Source organism: Pituophis catenifer, unplaced genomic scaffold (assembly GCF_029215685.1).
Source record: "Pituophis catenifer annectens isolate HBS135680 unplaced genomic scaffold, rPitCat1.0.hap2 SCAF_2, whole genome shotgun sequence".
NCBI lineage: Eukaryota > Metazoa > Chordata > Lepidosauria > Squamata > Colubridae > Pituophis > Pituophis catenifer.
Window position 1 is genome coordinate 92,743,375 of NW_027256882.1, and position 23,441 is coordinate 92,766,815.

At 38.8% G+C, this 23,441-nt stretch overlaps 2 protein-coding genes across 4 annotated transcripts; both read right to left on the bottom strand.

The window, feature by feature from the left end:
- Positions 1-3,451: 3,451 nt before the first annotated feature.
- LSM11 (LSM11, U7 small nuclear RNA associated) lies at positions 3,452-10,731 on the bottom strand. The gene is made up of 4 exons (XM_070933835.1): positions 10,155-10,731; positions 6,106-6,245; positions 5,212-5,295; positions 3,452-3,841 (listed from the first exon to the last, which is right to left on the bottom strand). Exons 1-4 carry the CDS (start codon positions 10,729-10,731, stop codon positions 3,452-3,454), a joined length of 1,191 nt encoding a protein of 396 aa, XP_070789936.1.
- Positions 10,732-13,835: 3,104 nt separating this feature from the next.
- Positions 13,836-23,126, bottom strand: THG1L (tRNA-histidine guanylyltransferase 1 like). 3 transcript variants are annotated; one of them, XM_070933836.1, is made up of 6 exons: positions 22,936-23,126; positions 21,307-21,483; positions 20,165-20,334; positions 19,365-19,453; positions 17,130-17,237; positions 13,836-14,348 (listed from the first exon to the last, which is right to left on the bottom strand). In XM_070933836.1, the coding sequence occupies exons 1-6, from the start codon at positions 23,124-23,126 to the stop codon at positions 14,190-14,192; spliced, it is 894 nt and encodes a 297-aa protein (XP_070789937.1). In that variant the 3' UTR covers positions 13,836-14,189. The 3 variants fall into 3 exon arrangements, with proteins under 3 accessions (XP_070789937.1, XP_070789938.1, XP_070789939.1); XM_070933837.1 differs by having other exon boundaries at positions 21,307-21,419; positions 22,936-23,089; XM_070933838.1 differs by lacking the exon at positions 22,936-23,126 and having other exon boundaries at positions 20,165-20,239; positions 21,307-21,444.
- Positions 23,127-23,441: the final 315 nt, after the last annotated feature.

Consider the following 23,441-nt stretch of genomic DNA (forward strand, 5'->3'; position numbering starts at 1 on the left):
CAGAATATTGTAGAAAACAAAAGAAGAAGAAGTGACAAATAGTGATACATATAAAATTAATCTGCAAACAGTATTCAAGTTTACAAATATGAATGCACCAAGAAAGTTTGGCTTTCATTAATTAAACAAAATACTAGGGGAAAATATTAAAATTAGTTGTTTTTTAAATCAAAATGAAGAGCTGAGAATGAAGCAAACAGGTAAACTGAATCAAAACACTGAAGTGTATATTCATCGTTTGATGTCGAAGAGGAAAGAAAAAGGGAGAATGCCTTGTAATTAATACATAAGTGTATTTGGTTCAAGCATGAAAATGGCTCATTAATGGAAAACCATACAACTAAATTTAAATAATCCATTCTAATACTAGCTTTTTGACCCTATTGTTGAACTAAATGAATCTGTCCAAAATTCCAGAAGACATATGGCACCAATGTTCAAAAAAGAAGGAAAAAAATTGGGATTTTCAAAAAGTAATCGAGTGAGTTAAAGAACTCCTGAGGAATAGTGAAACTTTGTGGTTATCCAAGGGAAGTCAAAATTGATATCAAACATGGATTCAGCCATAAGAACAGGGGTGAAATGCTCCTGGTTTGGACCGGATCGCCTGATCCGGTAGCGATGGAGGCGAGTAGTTCGAAGAACCGGTAGCAAAAATCCCTGCCTCCCCCCATTGTCCAGCTGAGCCGCACAACCATCAGAGGCTTTTTTTAAAAATTTAAAAAGCATTTTTTCTACAACCTCTTTGGCCAAAAAAATGCTTTTAAAGGTAAAAAAAAAAAGCCTCTGATGATCCTGCGGCTCAGCTGGGATCATCAGAGGCTTTTAAAAGTATTTTTTCTACAACCTCTTCGGCCGAAGAGGTTATAGAAAAAATGTTTTTAAAAGGAAAAAAAGCCTCTGCCGATCAGGCAAGTCAGCTGGGATCGTCAGAGGCTTTAAAAAAAAACCCATATAACCCCTCCACCAAGCCACGCCCACAGAACTGGTAGTAACAAATTTTACATTTCACCACTGCATAAGACTCTTACAATAAAGAGTCCACAGGGAGTGGACGATGTAATGTTACACATGATATTACTGAAGCTTCTACTGGACACTTGTGAACCGACTCTAATTAGGTGTAGATGCATGTCCTAGGAAATATATCTGAAGGCACCAGAGAAGACTATTTTGGAAAGATACCTTGCGATGTTATACATTACAAAGAGGCTGGAGAAAGTCACATCAGAAACTAGAGGTTGCTGCAGAAACTGAAGCTATCTCACATCGAAACATGTACTGATTTTTTTTAAATAAAACATAGAATAGCAAAGAAAGAAACTATGGAAGACACACATTTTGCATATATCATTCCCATTTTTGTTAAAACAAATATAACTACACAAAACTTTGCTTGCATCCTACATATATTGCTTCCTAGCTCCTTTCCTTGACTATTACCATATTTACTACTATGCACCCAATTACACTGATGAAATAAAATTTGATGTTTTGAGTTATTCAATACCGGGGGAAATTAAATGTTACACGCATTGTCACACTTTAACCTAAATTAAAGTAAGACTTGAGAGTGGGAGCCACTCAACTTTCTCCTCATGCATTTGCATTGAAAATCGCTTTTCATGATTATTTTTATCTTTTTTGAGCATTCCAAAAGAGATGGGCTTGATGTGAGTCAGGAAAATGTCTTCCATGGGCTTCCCTATTTTGTGTAATTATTATCATGCAATTCAAGGCTCCAGCATCCCAAAAGAAAATTGGTTTTCCATTAGTTGCTGGTGGAGTGGTGGCTAAAGGCTTTGCCACCCCAGGAAAGTGTTGAGAAATGAGTAATGAGGCTTTCTTTTAATTGCCTGTTTTGCTTCCAAGATAAGCATCACATGCAACAGCAAAGCTGAGTGCTTTCTAATATGCTTCTGATACCCCAAAATATTATCTGTAAAAAAACAAAATCTGATAAGATTTCTCCCTCCCTCAAATGCTTGATTTTTACCCTCTGGAGAATATTAGGCAAAATGCACTTGGTTCTGCCATTCAGACAAAAATATATCACAATTGACCTTTGCATAATGCAACTCAGTCATTAGATTTTTCTAGTTATTTTAGAAATGCAGAATGACTCACCAAATGTATTGTATTAATTATGCTTTTATAGATGCTTTGGAATTCTATTTTAATAAAATTGTAAGACCTTATGGCATTTCTCCTACTTAAGGGAATCTTCTCTAGCTATTAATGTGTTTTACACATTCCCCATAAGCAGAGTTGCTATTTTATAGTGCCCTAAACATTTTCATGGCATGGTCCATATGCATGCATTGTTACATCTTGTACCATTCTGACAGATGTTGAAAGATACAGAGGTGCTGTGAATAGCACCATTTTTTTTTTTTTGAAAAATCATCATGCATTCTTTTCAGCAGTTTTAAACATGCTTCTCAAGAACAAGCAGCGTTGGAAAAGGATCACTGAGAGCCAAAAAATAATTGGAAAACTCCTAGTAGATATTGCAAACCAAGTATTTTCTGTAGTTACTAAGAGTTGCAGGGAAATCAGTTTCCCAAAGCCACCAGATAGCACATAGCAACACCAAGCATACATTCAACATTTTCTTTTTTCTAAACCGCATATGTATATCTTAGTCTTCATTGTTAAAGACACAAAAATGGATGGGAAAAAAGCTACAATTTCTGGATTGTTGAAAAATACACCGAAGCAAGCTCAAACCAGAGAAGCCACACATATTGTCTTGCAGGTAGAAATGGGTAGGAAAACAAGTAAAGAAAAATTGGGTGGAAGGCTGTTTTTATAAATGTCAAACAAAAGGTCAAAGGCTGCTTTCAGTCACTGAAAAAGAAAAAAGAAAAGATGAACTGGCGAGGAAAGTTTTTTTAAAAAATTGCATTAGTTGCAATGCAAACTCCTTTTTCTTTCCATTCATTTTTGGAGAATGGGACTCCTTTAGGAGCAATGCAAAGCTGGACCAGTCCTTTGAGGGCCCCTATGCATAGTGTACGGAGAAGAGAGAGATGGCTTCAAGCAAGCTAATTCCTACAGCTGTAGCTCCTTTTCACAAGCTTGCAGCATTCTGTCTCTTAATTCACATTTCTCATGGAAGTATCAGTGTCATGACCATGTGGCTTTTCCAGACCCACTTAGCCAGCTGTATATACTGCAGAATTTAAATATTTACTGTATAAGGAAAGTCACTCCATATCCAAGCTGTACAATTTTGAAAGCCACACAGCCTGTGCATCTCCCAAAGTTTAGGGCATCTGTTTTGGGAGACATCGCATCAGCTGTAGATAAATTCCAGTCCACTCAAACAGACAATTGGCTCAAGTCTCTATGTCTATAATCCTTTCCCTCTTTTGGCCAAAAGGAAAAAGAGTTAAAATACTGTCTCTTTTCATCACTGAGCTGCTGTGGCTGGAATCAGTCAATGAGATCAATGTGACAGGTGAACAAGCAGCACATTTTCTCCCCGAATGAAAATCTGGTTTATGTGTCGTGTAAACACTTGCTGATAATCCACTCTGGGCCTCTGCTTTTTTCGGGAACGGCCTCTTTTGCCACCCATGCTCTTCTCCTCTACTTGGGATATTCTGCTGGGCAAATCCATGTCTCTCCCAGAAACTTTCGGCAAACTAGAGCTTCGTGTCCTCTCTCTGCTGACGTGCTTCTTTGCTCCATGTTTCTCCTCTGATCTTCCCCTACCTGACTCAGATTTCCTCCTCGATGTCCTTGGATCATATGGAAGGGCTGGCAAGTCCGTAGTCGTCTTTGAATCGGCTTCTTTTTTAACCAAGGACTCCTGCAACCTCAGTCTGTCGAAGAGCTACAGAGAAATATTGGAAATAAATTCACAAGTCATAAAAGATGGCACAGAGTATTTTATACTCTGACTGAGATTTCAAATGATAAACTAATCTCCTTTGTCCAATTAAAATTTGTAAATCAAAGATTTAGTAAATTCTCTTTTGAAGAAGAGAGGATCTATTTTTCCTTAGTCAACAAGTTCTCCAATAGCAATAGCACTTAGACTTATATACTGCTTTACAGTGCTTTACAGCCCTCTCTAAGAGGTTAACAAAGTCAGCATATTGTCCCCAACAATCTGGGTCCTCATTTTACCAACCTCAGAAGGATGGAAAGCTGAGTCAACCTTGAGCTGCTCAAAATTGAACTCCTGGAAGTGAGTAGTGAGTTATCGTGAAATACTGCATTCTAATCACTGCACCACCACAGTTCCTTGTATTTTCTATAGACATGACCATGCATGATTCACACACTTCTCGTACAGTACACATACTATACTACAGATCTGTCAGTAAAAAATATGCCACAATCATTGATGCAGCTGATTTGAATTAAAATACCTCTGGGATGGGTTCATTTCAATTTTATATAGTAGCCAGTGCACTGCCAATATTAAATGTTAAATGGTAGTAATGTACATATATTTACACTTGAAAAGTCTAATGACAAAAAGCCTGAAGCAAGATCAAAGACCCAGCCTTTCCTAACTTTACCCACTTAGGAAGGGACAAGTTTAGGAGTAATCCTGGTTATTGATCTGGTAGCTAGCCAAACCGAACTTTGTGGACTCTTGATGATTAGGCCTACCTTCATCCCCAACATGGATCAAATGTATTGGCGAAAGAATATAAAGAAGAATGGAAGAGAAAAACTAGCATGTAAGATTATCCTCATTTGATCAAATTTAAGCCAATCTACTCCAGCATTGTGTTCCACAGTAACTGACCCAAGTGTCTGTGAGAAGCCCACAAGCTGGTAAAGAAAGCAATAGTACCTCTGCTTCCCAAGTCCTGCTACAAAGACATTCTGTAAATTCTGATTCTTTGGAGTAGACCAAATATTAGTTTCCATAGCATTAGGACATGACTGTAACTCTGACAAATGTAGGAATCGGTTTTAAATCATTGTGAGTTTCTGGTGACTGGTACATTTAGTAATAAACAAAAACAAAACTAAGATGACAGCCACTGAATCAAATCACTGGAAAGCAAGAGGCTAAACTCTGAACAAACTTAAACTCCCAAATGATCTCCCCCGATGAATAAAAGAAGAAATAACCTTCCTTCCTCTTTGCTAGCAGTGAAATCAGACTTTTATAAGGTAGAGGAAGACAGGAAAGAGCCATGTCTTTTTGAAACATATGTGATATTGTGGAGAATGGAAACTTACTCTGGTGAGGGTCAACTGTGGCTCCACATAGAAAGCTTTACCCAGCACTGGTTTTCGGTATGTCTCGTCTACATCAGTCAGGGCCTGGTGCAAGGCAAATAGGCAGAAAGACTTAAAACATATAGGATCTTCTTAGCATAAATTTTGGTGTCACAGTGGGGAAAGATGACAGGAGTCAGAAGGATATCAACATAAAACAATGATTTGATACTTGTTCTCAGTGTCTGATTGAAATATCATAAAGCAATATAGGATGTTCACCTTGCTCACTCAGAATTTTTCTTTTATTATGAGAATAAGCCCATTCGGATATATTAAGGCATTTAAGAGAAATTCCATAGACTTAACATAAAAGCCCAGATTCTTTTGACATTTTCTTGTATTGGAAATGCCAGTGATACCATTTGAATATATGTAGTTAGGAGAGCAAGCACTCCATAGTCCTGCTTGCTCTCCTAACTACATATATTCACATGGAGGTTGGTCTGAAGCTTTCAAGTAAATGCTAGTATATTAAGATATTTAAAATTCAATAGCTGGACCAGTGAAGGGTTGGACAATGAGTAAGAACACACAGTTACAGCTAATTGGTTAAAGAGAGCTGGCCACTGCATGAGGGAATCTGAGCTGTGATTGGTTGCTGTAAGGGTAAAGGGGGAGGTTCTTTGTTTCCCACCTTTTTATTCTGTGTGCTGTGCGTGCTCTCTGTGATTTACCTGAGGATGTTCCTGCTGGGTTGATTTACCTGACGATACTCCTGTTTGCCTTGTTTACTGTAAATATATTTATAGTATATAAAACTGGCTCGTGTCAGCATCTCTGACTCCATTTGGACACCGGCTACACAATTCCCTGACAAAGTAAAAACCACAGAAGGGAAATGTTCAGGATTACCATATTCCAGAACTTGTCAAATGCAACCAAGAATCCAATGCAGACACCACGAAGCCCCTTGAAAGTTCGGATATGGACATTGACCTTTACACCATCACGGACACAGCGGTGGAGTTCCCCAAGTGGACTGCCTTCATGAACTGGAAATTAAGATAACAACCATAATTTGCTGTAGAACAAAACAGCTTGCAGCTATTATTGCTGTTATTATTTGAATTATACTTCTGCCCACAAAGCGTGAGAGAGAATACCTGCAGGATAATTTTGCATTGTATTATTCAGAACTGTCCATCTGAAAGTTCCCAAATGTTCTATCTACCTTCTTATTAAGCATTAACTGACATGGTTCTTGATTTTTCATCCCTCTAAAACCAAAAGAATAGCACATTTTTATTCAGTGAGAATCATTTAATCAAATACTGTATAATAGTTCTCCAAACATTAACAAGTATTATTCTTAATGTCATAGAATTTATTTTTCTCTGGCTTTAGGAACTGCAGACATATAATTACTCATACAGAGTTTATGGGTATGTAATTGGATATGCAATAGTAGTGAAATGGATTTTTAGCACAGTACATATGCTTAATATCCCAATTCTAAAGGATTATTAAAAGGCTTGTCACTATGCAGTAGTTAATATTTCTGGTTGATAATCATGTTAGTAGCCAAACAACAATCAATGCAGTCTAAATTCTAATCTTGCAAATGATTAGTCTTCTATAGCTCATAATTTATTATAAGTGACAAAAATAAATATACCAGCCATCTCTCTGGATAACATTAAAAGGATCGTGTTAACATTAAAAGAATATTAAATTATCTAATATAGAGGTTGCAGTCTTGAATTTACTATTTTTTGAATGGATTCTATAAGTGTTCCAAATATACACAGATATTAGGAAGGAGAAAATGTCCAGGAATGGTTCTAACCATTGGCAACAGCTCTTTCTTTTGGAGAGGAATCATCTTAAGATACAGTAAACAGCAGATGCTCCAAGCCAGTACAAAATTCTTTTCCCCCAGCTTCCTATCATTTAGACATCCTTCCATTACCTAGATACATCTTGTACTGTGGGTTTAGGTTGTGACTATTTGCAACCAAGTGTAGGCTGGCTGAGGAAGTCTATGAGTTGTAATCAACCCATCTGGAGGATAGCCAGGTTGGATAGGAGTGCACAAGGTCATTTAGGCATGCTTAAGAATATGTAATTTTGCCACTTCACTGCAAATTTCCACACTATACTATGCTACTTCCATGGCTATTGGAATCTGGAATTCCTTGGAAGATTCACTGAAACGTGTTCAATAAATTAAAAGCTTCTATACTTTATTAGCTAGATGAGTAGTAGATGATTTTTTTTTTTTTTGGTATTATCATCTTGCATCACTCTGAAAGCACAACCCAAAGAAGTGAACCTTTTTCTCTTGTAAAGTGATAGAGAGCTGCAGTTATTTGGTTGCTATTTAATTGGGATCATAACAACCTAACTATTGCTACAACAGCTGCAAAAGACAATGTCAAGTTCTAGGCTTTCAAAATGCTGCTTACAGCTTTTTCTCCAAGTCTAGTCATTTTAATTCAAATCTGAAAGAATAAGTTTTTAAAGGGGCGGGCGGGGGGGGGGGGGAAGCAAGTTCCTGCAAATGACAGACTTGTGTCGATTAGGAAGCTGTGAAACATTTTGAATTATTCTGAACAGTATAATTTTGAAATGAGTGGTTACAACCTTACCAGAATGATTAGCACAACATAAGAACACTTCCAAGTAAGGTTAAAATAACTATTTTGAACCTAAGATATTATTTCAAAGCTGAAGCATTTAAAATCCAAAATCTCTTGCATGCCGTTAGTATCAGCTACTAATAGCCAGACCTTCTCAGCACAACCTTTGAACATTATTTTAGAATGCAGAATAAAAATTAATACATGCCTTATGTTCTAAATGTGTTTTTGAAAGTTGTCTGCTATGTAGGCACAACATGCTGGAGAAAATATAGGCAGTTTGCATTTACTTCATGCTGGACCCATAGTAGGGTTTTTACTTTGAAGCTACTCTCAATCTCATCTAAACAGGAATACTTAACAACATCCAGAACATCTAAACCAGTAGAAACTTTAGATCCTTTATTTTCTACCAACTATGGCTCTATTATCAGAAATGGTTCCAAGCCATTCTACCTCAATTCCTTATGCGTAAGAATGTCAGCAATATTTTGGTGCTTTCCCAAGAAAATACCTTGGACAGTTCTCTCATTCTTCCTAGCATTATTCCATCAGAAAAGAAATGTTCATTGGCCAATTATGATCATCTCTTTAATCAATTTTCAAGCAGTCCAGTAACTAGGGCATTCAATTTATTAAAGCTCTGTGGTCCCATGGTGAAAGTGATGAGGCATGAGTGATCTCAACTTTTCATTTAACAGATGTACATCTTCTCTTATTTATTCAAATAGCATTTACATTGCCCACATTCAATCCTGCTTAGCACCAGCAGAGGATGAATCTAAGGTCCTTTAACCTCTTATACCTCAGAATATGGAACAATGTGATCTCCAGAACATAGTTGGGCATCTTTCTTTCATTATGCTTCATTGACAATTAAAGAAAATCTGATTACCTTCAGTATTTTTATTCATTTTTATCTTGCCTTTATTATTTTTTACAAATGGCTTAAGGCAACAAATACACCTGATGCTCCTTCCTTCTTTTATTTTCCTTACAAACCTATAAGGTGGGTTGGGCTGAAAGAGAGTGATTGGCTCAAAGGCACCCAACCAACTTTCATGCCTAAGGCAGGTCTAGAACTCACAATCTCCCAGTTCCTAGCTTGGTGCCTTAATCACTATAGCAAACTCCTCAGTGCCCTTTTTTCCTAAAACAAGAAAGCACCCATCATTAGGATCTTTCCTCACTACACCTCAAATTTTCAAACTCTTTAACCAGGTGTTTCCTTGGACCACATTTGCTGGCTAATTATGACCCACATACAGTATTTAAAGTCAACCTAATTATGGTTCAATAATTGATCCCACATTGTGGATTCACACTAAAATAAAGAACTAGGCTCATAAGCTCAATTCACACAACATGCTAAGCAGTGGTGGGTTTCAAAATACCGGTTCTGTGAGTGTGGCTTGGTGGGCATGGCATAGCTTGTTGGGCGTGGCTTGGTGGGCGTGGCAGGGGAAGGATACTGTAAAATCCCCATTCCCACCCCACTCCAGGGGAAGGATACTGCAAAATCTCCATTCCCTCCCCAATCCAGGGGAAGGTTACTGCAAAATCCCCATTTCCTCCTGAACAGCTGGGATGTGGGAGGCAGAGAATAGATGGGGGCAGGGCCAGTCAGAATTTTTACTACCGGTTCTCCAAACTACTCAAAATTTCTGCTACCGGTTCTTCAGAACTGGCCAGAACCTGCTGAAACCCACTTCCGATGCTAAGGACAAATGTAGGCAGCTAATTTATAATTTGGTATGGTGTGGGACCCATCGACTAACTCTAGCTGCAAAATGGCTTGTCAGGACTCGTTCCATACCTACCTACCTTCCAAATGGGCCATCACCCATAGTTCTGTATTCCCACTTTTTTTCCACTCTCTTTAGCACCTACTATTAACTTAAAATCAATTACAACTGGAAAATAGAATTACCAGAACTGTTTAAAAGATTGTTTTGGTGAACGTCACATATTCTTTTTTAGAAACCCCTCGCTCTTTACACAAGCTTATTCTTCACCCACTCGGGTTTTCATTCGTGCCTATCTGCGCCCAATGCGCGGACCTCGGATCAATGCCAACATGCAGCAATACATACTCTGCACTTCACAGCTCGCCCCACATGCGCAAGCTGCGTTCAGTGCCAGATCTCACCGGCGGGACCCAACCCCAGAACCTGCTTTCCAATAACCAAGGCTAGAATCTGGAACGCGAGAGAGTGCCTATCCCTTCGGGCAGATATTTGGGGTGTGTGAGGGGAGGTGGGGGGGGGGAATCGTGATATTTCGTCCGAAAGGAGACGCTGCGCTAAACGCCGCTCAGCTTACGGGGCATCTTGGTGAGGACGTTGCGCGGCGCCTTCCTGCCCCGCGCCCTCGCTCTCTCCGCCGCTTCTGGGTTGGGCTCCTTGACCAGCATGAGGTTGCGGAGCCGCTGGAGGCGTTCGGGGTCGGCGGGGGCTCGGCCGGCCCGGCTCCGAGTACGAGTCCCGGCGGAGCGGCTGCTGCGGCCGGCGGCTGCTCTCGAGCGACCCGGGGCGCGGAGCAGGCCGCGCTGGAAGCTCTCGTACTCGGCCAGGTTGTTGAAGCAGGGCGCGGCCGGGTAAGGCAACGGCGTGCGCTCCGTGTACAGCGCCAGCAGCGGGTCGAAGCGCGGCGAGCTCACGTCCAGCCGGCCGGGACTCGGGGATCGCTCCGAGCTGCGACGCCCGCTTGAGTGGCGCCGGCTCCTCCGCCTCCTGGGCTCAGCCCCGGCCTTCTCCGCCGCCTCCTCCTCCATGTCTCTCCCGCTCTTGCCCTGGTCCCGGCCCTGCTGGGAGGGGCAGGAAGAGCCGCCCGCAGCGCGCTCCTTCGCCGCTATGGGCCGCCCCAGTCCCGCGATTGCACGCCAGGTCCCTTCCCGCATTTCCCGCCGCCTCTTGATGCTCTCTCGGCAGGCCGGCGAGAACTGCGTTGTCGCCAGTCCGCCCGCTGAGATGGCCCCCTGAATGGCTGCCCTTGGCTCTGGCTCGGCCGGCTAGAAGGACGACCATCGTTCGCCTTCATTCATCTGAGGAAGGGATGGCGGAACTCTCGGTTCTCAAGACATCGCATTCCTTTCTTGAGGCTGCGGACTGCTCAACACTTGGCCGCGCGGGCTAGGAAGGGTACAGACCGCGGCTGGTTTGCATTTGAGTTGGTCTTTTGTGAGCCCGGCCATTGGGTTTATTCACTACCGGTAAATCATAGTAGAAACAAATGAGGGCTACTGTAAACCATGCTGTAATAACACCTGCTGAGCACCGGGTGCAGTGGAACAATCAAGGATAACCAGGCTATGCCTTTTGGATGCGAAGTAGATTCTGGCCTGGTTAGTGCTTGGCTAAGGTATTTCAGGGCTGTTAGCTTGAGCGGTCATGTCAGGGCTGCATTGCACCAAATGGTCACTAGATGTCAGTTTTCAAGGTTCTTTGCTGCCATCTAATAGTTTTCCCGGATCCTTTGATGTTCAGGTAGTGTAGCTAGATTGGGGGGGGGGGGTGTCAACCATTTTAATAATGCTGTCAACTCCATTAATAGTGAGTAGTAGTTGAGCTAGACAAGAGTCTCTTTCAGTGCAGTAATTAAAGTAGTCAGGTTAAATATCAAGTATTATAACATTTCCAGTTTGCTTCTTGTTTCAGGCAATTCTATGTATAAATGGAAAATAATGGTATGCTAATATGCCATTGATCTTGTATAAAGCATTTTGTATATATGTATTAGTAAAGGCCAGTAGATATTTTTCACAGTTATAGAACTAAACATTTATTAAAGGTTATCTTTAACCCATTTAGAAAAGAAGGCCATTTGCTGACGTTTGAACTGTCCAGTAGGAACCAAAATAGTGGACATGCAAAGGCCAGATTTACTGAACATAATATGATACGCTGATTCTAACAACCTTCAGAGGTTGGGTCCAAAGTTGTGATTCAGTCAACTGTTAACAAGGAAGTTAGTGATTGTGCAAGAATATGAACAATAAAATAAGCAAAGAAGGATGAACTTTTGTAAACATTTATTTATTCAATTTCTATAGAGGCTCATCTCAATCAAACCCAGATTCTAGAAGATAACCAAAAAGAAGACCATACAGTAAAGGTTTTAGCCTGGTCTGACAGAAATAGGGAAAAAAGCAACCTTGATTAGTAGGCACCAAGGAATATCTTGTGCATAGGATCAGCTTCCCCACCCTACCTCATAATTGTTTTGGCTGACTATTTAAATCTGTAAGGTGACTAATGAGGGATGAACACAATTGTTTACTGACAATTGGAAATTAGGATTTTTTAAAAATTTAGGTCTGTAAGAAGTCTATCATGTACCTCATTTTCTGCTTATGTCTTATAGGTTGATTACTTAAAAATAGACAAATTAGTGAGCCAAGTATATTCCGTCTTCTGATTCTCAGTATGGCTGATGTAAAAAAATATGACACATTCTGCTACCGAGAAGTTCCCTGAAGATGGGCTCTAGCATGAGTCTGAAAGCTCAGAAGACAAAACCTCTGGTCCCAGTGACCGACCCAGATTGGATCCTGCAAAATGTGATTAAAACAAATCTGGTTTTTAAATCTAGCAGAGATCTCTCTTGGAGATCTCTGCTAGATTGGAGAAAGGTGATGGATTAGTAATAATAATTCATAAAGGCACTAGGCCAAGGATGTCAAACTCAAGGCCCGGGGACCAGATCCAGTCCACGGGGTGCTTAGATCTGACCTGCGGAGCTACCCTAAAACACCAAAGGACTGGCCCGGGGTGCCTTTGCCAGTGAAAATGGAGCTCAGGAGGGCTGCGTATGGCTTTGTTTTTGACTGCGACGGCCTCCTGCCGCACTCTGCCAGTGAAAATGGAGCTGGGGGGCGTCTGTGTCGGAGGGCGGCAGGAGGCTGTCACAGCTGAAAACAGCTTGGAAGCCCATTTTCACTGGCAGAGCACTCAGGCCACCACAGACGCCCCCAACACAAGTGATGTTAAGCTGGCCACGCCCACTCTGGCCATGCCTACTCTGGCCCCTAAGGTGAAACACAATCCTGATGCAGCCCTCAATGAAATAAGAGTTTGACACCCCTGCACTAGGCTAACAACTGGCCAGCTTGTTTTTGCTTCAGTGTGTTATGAAAACACAGCTGCTTTTTTATTGTTGCTGCCAATTACCTGGAGCACCTTATGGAAAGCAGGAATACAAAAATCCACCTTGCATAGATACTTTGTCTATTATTCCTGCTAACCTCACTACAAGTATTGTGGATTGCTGACACAGATACAAGAGCACACCATTTTTGGAATGCTAATTGTTCCAGTTTCTTTTTACCCCTTTAATGCTATCTTAACTATAGTAACGAAGACACTTGTCACTTCAGAAAAAAATAAGTACAATTTTTTCAAATGGCTTTAAAATGATGCTAAATGCCTATTATTCTAAATGATTTCCTTTTAGAGCAAATTCACAAACAATTAAGAATCGCCTTAAAAAGTTCTATATAAAATCTAGCCACTAGAGAAGTCAGGCCAATTTTTCACAAATCTCACATTTGGTCCCAATGCCTCTATCCTTTTTGCTCCTGGGCAGCATGGCCTTTGAAAAGGCAGAAGAGTAACACAACTCTTTGAACTTCACATCCCAATACAAGACTTTCAGTAAGTTGGTTGCCACAATTCTCAACAGCAGGAACTGGATAGTTTCCCAGGCAGCAGCAAAATGAGAGCATGACCTACAAACACACCCTGCTGCGCTATCTCCCTTATACAATAACATTATTGCTCTTGGTTGGCCACCTGAGACCTTGTCTAATAATCCGAAAAGCAGCAAGGAGAGAGTCCAAATAATAAATGTTCGATTACAGAGGGAAATTATGTTTCCATAGCTTTCAAAAAGGCCGGAACTAATTTACACTTGAGAGAAAACTTCCTAATTACTTTCTGCTACTTGCCAGGGTATTTTGTTTATCACTCATATAATCCAGAGACATTAGCAACTAGGATAATTTGTAACTTGGCTCCCTGATGATAGAATTTAATTTGAAGGAGTAGTTTAAATGTTTTCAGAGTTTTAAATGGGCAACTTAGCATCTCATGAGACCTACAGCAGTAGAGTTCTTTTGAGGGCCAGAGAAGAAATTAAAGGCATTCCTTTTTCAGTGTAAAGTTTAATATTATTATCAGCCTACTCGTAATTTTAATAAAAAAGTATTTATTTATGAATAATACCTGGATTTTTCATTCATTCCCGGAAGTAAAATGGCTATTACAAAATACAGAATTACATTTTTCTCCCCACCATGATGCAGTCCTTATAAAATAAATTATACCCAATAGGTTCAGACTAAAATGCAGATAGGAAAGGTCACCTCTTGTCAAGCAGGATTTGAGGGTTGTGTTCCCAAAATTCATTTCCAATAATATCACAATGCAAAGGAATTGGTTTATTTCTCATCCTGGTTTCTTCCATTTCCTTCTCATCTGTTTCCCCCGTTTTATTTTTTTTTTTAATGATTTCATCTACCTAGGAATAGAAGTACAAATAATATATTAATAATTGAACTTTTAAAAATCTATTCAGAATTTAATTCTTTTAGAGTTGCAGTGTTTAATGTATTAAAGTGAAGTATCACTTTCACGTATTAGACTATCACTGTAAAATGGCAGACTTCATCTTCAAAGCATTTTAATTCTACTTCATCTAGAAGAGAATGACTTTTTCAACATGTTTTTGACATGCAGTGGCTTAAACTGATGCATAATGCTAAACCAGGAAGAGGCAAACTATAAGTAGCATCCCCCACAACCTTCTCCCAAAGTCTTCAAAGAATTGCCTCATTCCCAAAACTACTCTGCACAAATCTGGCATCAAATCAATTAATGGCATAATTTCCAGTAGGAGCAAAAGGGAAATAAAAATGTGTTTAATCTTCAGAAAACCTTAACATGTTCTAATGAATTAATTCCTATGAAAGTAAAAGAATCACATCTTGAATACCAAGGATGCTGAGTGTCATTATGTTTTCACCTTTTTTTGCCTGGAGGCAAAATATAGGGCAGGAAAAAAAAAAGAAAAAGAAAAAAGCATTGCTTGGCTTTCATGAAAACATAAAATAAGTTTGCTTGCTTTTGGTGTGGGGGATGCAAAAGCCATACCATGACTTCGTACTATAGTTTGCTGATTTGTATAGTTAATTAGAGTACAAATTTGGCCATAACTGTTCGCAAGTCAAGGACTACCTCTATGCTATGTTCAAATAGGAAGATCTGATTGAAGACAAAGAGGTACTTGGAACATTCCCTATCCTCTTGCGTATGGAAGGGAAGGGAACTCCTCCAAAGGGTTGCAGAAATGAAGTTCAGATCCCAAGTGAGTTGTTTCAGTAGCCCTTTGAAGGCATTCCTCTCGATGCAGAGGGGAGGAGTAGTCTTCTGAAGAGCTGCAGAAAAGGAAGTCAGATCCCAAGATGGGAGCCTCATTTCTGCAGCCATCAGAGCAGTTCTCTTCCACACCTAGAAAAGAGCTAAACTCAGCAGGCAGCAATCTTACTCGGCTTAATGACCCAGGGGATTGCTTAAATCACAACCATGAGTACTGGGATTGTGGTCATTGAGCAAAACGTTCACATGGGCATCTCACTTAACGATCACTTTACTCAAAACTGAGATTCTGGTCCCAACTGTGGTCGTAAGTCAAGGACTACCTGTCCAATAGAACATATAAATCATAAAAAAATATAGATGAAAAATGAGAAGCATGATGAAGTGAGGGATCTCACTTTCCCTTGCCAAAGCCCTGGGCTTGGCTAAATAAATACGCTATGTAAATAATGGTAGCTGATACACAAAATGTTCAAGTATAAATACAAACATCTAGAAGCACTCAAGCTTTGTTGGTTTTTTACACTGGCAATACATAGGAAAATGACTGTAAATAGTGGTCTTTCGTGACCAAAAGGTGACCTAAAGAAAGAAAGCTGAAATAAGATGGCGTATTATCAATAGAATACTTAAGTGTTGAAAAGATATAAAATATAATAATGAAAAAATAACTTTTGGGAATAGTACTGAGAGCACACCCAACATCAGTTCCAGATCCAATTCAGGATGTTGGGTCATTACCTTTAAACCCTGGATCCAGAGTATCAGTGGAGCCATTGATCCCAAAGGGACAGGTTCCTCCCACTCACTCCAGCAGAAGTCATATTCCGGATCCCATTTGCCGAAGAATTTCAGTTGGTAGGCTGCAGGAAAAGAGCCTTTTCTGCTGTGATCCCTGCCTTTTGGAATATTCTCCCACTGGAGGCAAGATTAGTCCCCACATTCCTCGCCTTCCAGAAAAGGCTCAAAACCTGGCTCTGCCAGCTGGCACTGATAGGGGCACCCTATGCTGAGGTGACTGAGTGGGTAAAGAAAAGATTTCTACCCACATGTCACCTGTCCCCTTGATTTTTAGTTTCTTATTTAATTTTAATAATTTCATATTATCTCTTTTTTATCTTTTTATCATTCTGTAAGCCTCCCAGAGTCACTGTAAGAGTGAGATGGATGGCATATAAATTTAATAAATAAAATCAGTATAATGTCACAAAATATGAACAGCATAATGGTGTGTATTCCAGTGTACATGTTCAGTACTATTACACTTGATAAAGTCTGCCTCTTTTTTTCAACTTTATTTCACTGAACACTAAAGTGATATTTAGTGAAATATAATGCTTAATATTTTGGCTAGATTAAATTTAATACAGTATTCTACTTTACAACTATTTTTGAAAGGACTCAACAATAGAGATAAGAATATGATTTGATTTTATATATAAACAAATAATCTGGATAGAGACTTCATAAACCAAAATATTTCCACCTTCAATAGCAGGGTTAGTTAATATGTGAGGATCCAGCTTTAATTAAATCTCAAACCAGAATTACCACTATTTTGCTTCTGGTGCCCAGTACCCGCTGGCTGGACATATAATGGATGTCACCGGGATGGCCATGGGGGAGCTGAAGGAGGCAGTGCAAGACAGAGGAGCATGGACAGTGCTGATCCATAGAGTGGCCTAGGGTTGGACACAACTGAATGGCTGATGACTAAAACAATGCTTCTGGTTGTCTAAGACAGAAATAATTCCTGCAGTAACTTAATATAAAAGCATAATCAACTGATAGGACAGATGTCTCTGGTAATTCAGCACAGATGGGCTTTGTAAAAAAAATCACTTTATTATCTTAAAATATTTTGTATCATTACTTACTTAAAATATGTTTGCTGCCCTTTTAAAGACAAACAAGTATGACTTACCTTTTTCCATATTAAAATAGTTCCTTTCCTATATATTTCAGGTTCTTTGTTGTAGTTAATGTTGAATTCAGAAAATAAAATCTCATTCTTGTCATTTGCAAGGGTTCCCTAAAGTGGAAAAAAACCATTTCATAAGAACCTAGGAGAACTCTAATAATTTCAAATGTAATAAATGAATGTTGCTCTTCATTTCATTCTTCCCAGAAAGAAAATAGGGAAGCATTGTTTCATAGCTACTAGCTTCGTTCTTTAACAGGTGACTAAGATGCCACATCCATCACTATTAGTAGCAGGCAAAAGGTTGGTGAAATAATGTAATATAACTTTCTCCCAATTTGGTGGCCTACAAATGTGCTTATACTATAACTATCAGAACTCCCTGACTGCATAAAATATAATACTGAGATCTAACACATCAAAAGGGTACCAGATGGAAGAAGGCAAATTTAGTATTTAAAAATTTAATATTTTTATTCTATAACAAACATTTAAAAAAACAGAAATTTCAGTATCACTTTCTTCTGTGGACTCAACTCATGGGTGTAAGTGCATACACAAACATTTATTTTTAGCTTGTAAACTTTCTGCAATTGGGAGAGAATATTATTTGCCAAGCAGCAAAAAATGTAATGTGCTCTGTCTTCTCTTAATAGCTATTTATACTTATATGTCACCATGACATATATAATTTTTTTACCCTGATCTAGAAGTCGATATTTTCATTTACTTGTAATTTTGATAAAACATAACATGGCCAGAGTCCTTAGCAGGGGTGCTATTCACTTACCTTCCCTACAGGTTCGCAAATGTGAGCGCGCGCGCATGCGCACAGCCTCAAAAATGCCTAAAAAGCACGTCATAGAGCCGTGGCGGGTGGGTGGAGCCACAAGCAATTTCTGCTACCAGTTCGGGCAATCCAGACAGAACCAGCTGAATACCACCTCTGGTCCTTAGTTGAATCTCCAGTAGCACACAGAGAAATCACTATATTTCCCTAACTCTGGGCTGGAAGGTAGATTGGGAATTTTGGAGCTGTTACACTCTTGAAACACTCACATAGTTTACCCACACACAATCAAGTTCCCCATTTCAGATCCAAAGCTGATATTATCAAGAGAAAAAGAATTGTCCATAAATATGCTTGTGCGTAGAGGTACAAGATAAGGACGACGGCAAAGAAAATGTCTTGGAAAAATACTATTTTTGATCTCCTTGCCAAGATTATCAGTAGCAGATGGATGATTGATCCCATTCAAGTGTCTAATCTATGCTACATCCCACTAACTTTTGCACATGGGAAATGAACTTTAGGAAACTAAAGTTGATCAGTGATCAAACCTTCCTGAATGATAGAGCTAAAGTTGAGCAATGAAAAGTATGTAGTACATACTACATTTCTTATAAAATTTCAAGGTCTTAAAAATTAAAAAAGTGAGAAGAAAATGAATCCAATTACAGCTAACAAACACCATTGTTTTTCCAGAGGAATTGAGCTTTGTGTCATCATTATTCTCCTGCAACTCTATTTTTATTTATTTATTTATTTCCTACCTTTATTTTACAAATAACTCAAGGTGGAAAACATATGCAACACACCTTCCTCCTCCTCCTTTCTCCACAACAATTCTGTGAAATGAGTTGGGCTAGAGAGAGTGGCTAGCCCAAAGTCATCCAGCTGACTTTCCAGGGCAGGACTTGAACTCATGGTTTCCCGCTTTCTAGACTGGCCCCTTAACCACTAAACCAAATAATAATTTAGAGAAAAAATCTCAAGGTAGATGATTCCGACAAACAATTACTACTTTTTAAGTAGGCTAACTAGCATTAACCAGATTAAAAAGGGAACTTTTTAATCTTTTTCTTTTAATTAATTTAAATTAATTTATACTGCTAATTCATGTATGATATGCCATATGTTAAATAAATAAAGTTTTCTCTTTTTTATTTCCTATTTTATCTGAAGTTGATCAGTTGCTATCCTTACATCTTTTCTAAATAATAGCCAGTTCTTTGTAGGTTTATAACTTTCCTACCAGAAACCAAATCCAATCCACGTAAACAAGCATTCCAGCAAAAACAGCAAATGTAAAATAAAACTTGGAATACAACACAAATGCACAGATACATCTGTTCCAATATTAAAAATACTTTGAACATTATCTATGCTTCTGAAAATAATACAAGCTAGGTACAATGTGCTCTTTAGGCTAAAATATTTGGAATAATGTTTCAAACCTTAAGTTTCTCCTGCGCTTGTACTGGTGTCAGGCCACTTTTCTGCACAAGAGTCCAAAATACCGTATTATAGAGGTTATTGATATGACCTATGGTGATATCAAGTGAAAAAAAACATCATTAGAGAAGACAGCAATATTTACTATAAGATTGGTTTCAGAAGGGGTGTTATAATTACTACTATTGTTATTTATATGTAACCTAATACAATAACATCATAATTTCTTAAAATGTATTTTTATAATAAATTCCTACATTGTGCAGAGGTATGTTGGTTGTTGTTTTTTTTACTTTCTTCAATTTATTCAGCAAGCCATCTAGTAAGGATTCAATAAGTAGAAATTTTGGGGAAGGCATCTCATCCATTGCTACATGCAATGGAGGGAAATAAAAGACATCATTGATAATCCTGAATGTCCAGCAATATTAATACCTTTGCACTTGTTGACCTGAATAATAAGGCAGCATCTGAATCCTATTTGATAGAGTAATTAATAGGGCAGCTGCATTTTTGTTATGGAAAATATGACCTCTGCAAATAGTTGCCTCACCATGTGGAATATTCCAGATTCTCATTCTCTTTACTTATTTCTAAGTAAGAATACAATTTTAAGAAAATACTTAAGTACTATAAGGAAGATGCAGCCCTCCCCTTCTACTTTCCATCTCTAAAGTTGTGATAATTCAAGTGAATAAAATCAGGTACTTTTAATGTTTTTTTTAAAGCAGAAAATGGGATTAAATATATATTCTTAAAAATTATCATTCTATAACCTCCATCTCACTCCTGCAATACTTACAATCAGCTTGTCGCCAACTGAGATAATCTTTTAGATTTTGGTCACTGGGATACAACACAACACGTCCATCAAATCCTGGTGGATACAAAAGGGGCTTGTCCTTAAAATAATCCTTCCAATAGAAAACATAGCTGGATGCAAACTTGGCGACCACGAGAGTCATTAATTTACTTGTGGGGAAAAAAAGGGAGAGAAAACATAACTTTTTAATATAACCAACACAAGAGTTAACTAGCCTATATAAATATAAGAATGCCTGCCTTGTTCATGATTTTAGGAATTCTTTCCAAAAATGTATAGCTTATTTGTAACTTATATTTGTAACTTATTCTCATAGTTTATGAATCCAAAATGTTGACAGCATAATTCCAAAACATGTAAGATTTCTCTAGAAAAAAAGAGTAATGACTAACTCTAGTAATCCCAAAGTATATGCTAAGTATAAAGTCTAGATCCAACATGTTTAATTTTGTCATGTATATATTTTATGTTAGGCAAGATTGACTGTTAGTATTTATGATTCTATCTCATAATACAATGAAATATGCAATTCTTATTTATGAATTATATAGAAAGCATCTTTTAAAATGTTTTTAGTCTATTGTATTAAACTGATTTAATATCTTTCTGCATTTTACTATAAATGAATTGAACAATTTGTTGTCAAATAAAGTGCTTCAGAAATGTTTGGTATACCACAAGGCTTAACTTACAAACTGAAAGTAACACAGCAGCTCACATTGCTATATGGCCTTCATGTGCTAAATAAACTATAATCCAATATTACACAATCTCTTGAAAAACTAATGTTAAACAATTATGAGGCCATCATCTATTTTTGGAAGATTTCATACAGTTAAATCACTTTTAAGAGTGAAATATGTGAATGAAAGTTAAAAATACCTTGCCCATAACATTTAATGGCTGCTTATCCATCAATGTGCTAATATACATATGCAAAGATGTCTCTGTGTGTTTGTCCCTTTTTCACTACATGTATTGATGTTTCTAAGAATGGAGATAAATGGTAAAGCTGCTGGTATCAAAAAATCAAAAGTAATCAAATTGTTATATTAAAGTTTATTTTGGAAAGGGTGTCTTAACATATATTGGGAGGGGAAAAAAATTGTAAAAGTAATTACCTTGCCCTTCTGTTAAACAAGTTGGTTTTCTTTTTGAAAACAAAGCTGTATTCATCACTTTGTCCATAGGCAATGACAATTTCCTCCATTTCTTCCATCACTGCTTGGGCGCACTTGTTCATCAAATTAAGAGCACAATCATCATTAGGTTTCTTAAAATCATGCTGCTCAGCAAAGCTTCAAAATGAAAAGCATATAATTAAAAACACTTGATTTGTTGTATCTGTTTAAATAATTCTCCTGTATTATAGATACTGATAGGGGCTTTGCCCACTTAGTTACAGCCGTATCTGAGCAATAGACCTTAGTAACAGTTATTGCAGTGTGCTTTACATGGGGCTGCTTTTGAAAATATCTTGAAGTTGGTGAAAAATGTAGTAGCCTACGCGCTGGAAAATGAAAATCACAACAGCCATGTAACATACTGTGGGTCCTGCATTGGTTGCCCATAGGTTTCTGCAATTCAAACTGCTGGATTCACTCATAAAGTCCTATATGTTTTGGCTTTTAGGTACCTTTCCATCTGAAATTAACACATTTGGTGTATGCTCTCCAACATATTTGTCAACTGTCTACCATTCTTAAGAAGTTAAAAGAGCAGGTGCTTGAAGACAATGTTTTTCAATGGAAGCCTCTATATTGTAAGCACATCTCCTCTTAATCATATCAACATCCAACTTAATGACCTCCTTGGAAACTAGTAAAATCAGAGCTTTTCCAGAGAACATTTGGAGCATGATCAATGCACGCCATCTATACAAATGCAATATATGGTTTTATTCTTTTAAAATAAACCATTGACAGTTCTTCCAAATTATTGCAGAATAAGGATATGAAAAACATTTAAGATGGGACCCATCTAATTTTACATAATGTTTTATTGTCATTATAAAATGTTAGAAGGTAGTCATTAAAATGCTATTTTAGAAGAGTAGTATTTTGCCAATTAAAAAATATCAATTAGAAAGTGAGAAATTATTAGGTAAGTTAAACTTTAGAATTATAAAACTAGACATGTGCAGAATGTTACCCCTGAATATAAAATAGCTTTGTGCTCCTTGCAAGAGGTCAACTACATTCAACGCTTTCACGTTGGATGCTAATATTCTTTTTGAACTCTGGATAATGGCATCTGATGTTTTGTCCCTAGCAAGGATCAACTACAGAGAAAGGATTCTTCCCAAAATTACAAATGTAATTAAAAAGAATATTTGCTAAGATTTGACTCATGCTTCTAGGTCCAATTAAAACCCCTGTTACCAAGGTTCAATTATGGTATTATCAAACATACATGCAAGCGCACAGCGGTACCCCCAAATTTGCAGCGTTCACCAAACTTGGCAGCTTTCAAATGTGTCAACTTCAATTCCCAGAATCCCCAGCAATGCCCGTATGAACTGATGAACCCTGGGAACAAAAGTCCAATATCTGGTAGCTGCCGACGGCTGGGAAACGGTATCCCAGAGTGAAGTCGGGGAAGCCAAACGGCCACAGAGCGAAAGAGATTTCACTTTGAACTGGCGCCGCCGATCCCGGCGCTGACCCTCGCTCCTATTGGTCGGGCGGTCGCCGGGCAACCAAGCCTGTTAACTCCACACGCTGCCGCCAATGGTTGAAGCGTGTCTTTACCGGTGGAAGCAGCGTCCGTCCAACCGTACCACGATCCAGCAGTTGGGCAAACATTTATCCTCCGTTTCGAAAGCCCGGACGTATTCGAACTTGCTCTTCGCCATGGCGGCTCGGACGTAACAACGAAACCTTGACTTAAGGCCCAAAGCGATAGCAGCGAAGGCGCCGCCAAGCCGAGGCTGAGGCAGCATTGCCGGAAGGAGTGCTGGGCGACACCGGAAGAGAGGGGACTCTAACGCTGCCTCTCTATGATACCGTAAGATCGGCCGGAATCACTACCGGCCCCTCTGCCTCTTCCAGGCCCTACGTGGAGGCTTCCGAGTAAATGCAGAAAGACCTGAGGCTGAGACCCGCCTTCTCGGATCGCGAGTCCCCTCATCTCCCACCACCACCATGTGCGTAGACTTGTGCGTGGTTCCTCAGTGGGATGAGGAGAAAGGAGCAGATACATGGGGTTTTTTTTTTCAAAAAAAAAAAAAAAAGCCGCAAACCATCTTTCGCTCGGT

Excerpts from the sequence above, each read along its gene's own strand:
- THG1L (XM_070933836.1), bottom strand. The coding sequence starts at position 23,126 with ATGCTGCCTCAGCCTCGGCTTGGCGGCGCCTTCGCTGCTATCGCTTTG. Across the intron at positions 20,335-21,306 it reads TTGTTTAACAGAAGGGCAAG|TAAATTAATGACTCTCGTGG; the intron begins GTAATTACTTTT and ends TTTCCCCACAAG. Across the intron at positions 17,238-19,364 it reads AAGCGCAGGAGAAACTTAAG|GGAACCCTTGCAAATGACAA; the intron begins GTTTGAAACATT and ends TTTCCACTTTAG.
- LSM11 (XM_070933835.1), bottom strand. The coding sequence starts at position 10,731 with ATGCGGGAAGGGACCTGGCGTGCAATCGCGGGACTGGGGCGGCCCATA. Across the intron at positions 6,246-10,154 it reads CGTCCTCACCAAGATGCCCC|TTCATGAAGGCAGTCCACTT; the intron begins GTAAGCTGAGCG and ends CTTAATTTCCAG. Across the intron at positions 5,296-6,105 it reads TTGACAAGTTCTGGAATATG|GCCCTGACTGATGTAGACGA; the intron begins GTAATCCTGAAC and ends GCCTTGCACCAG.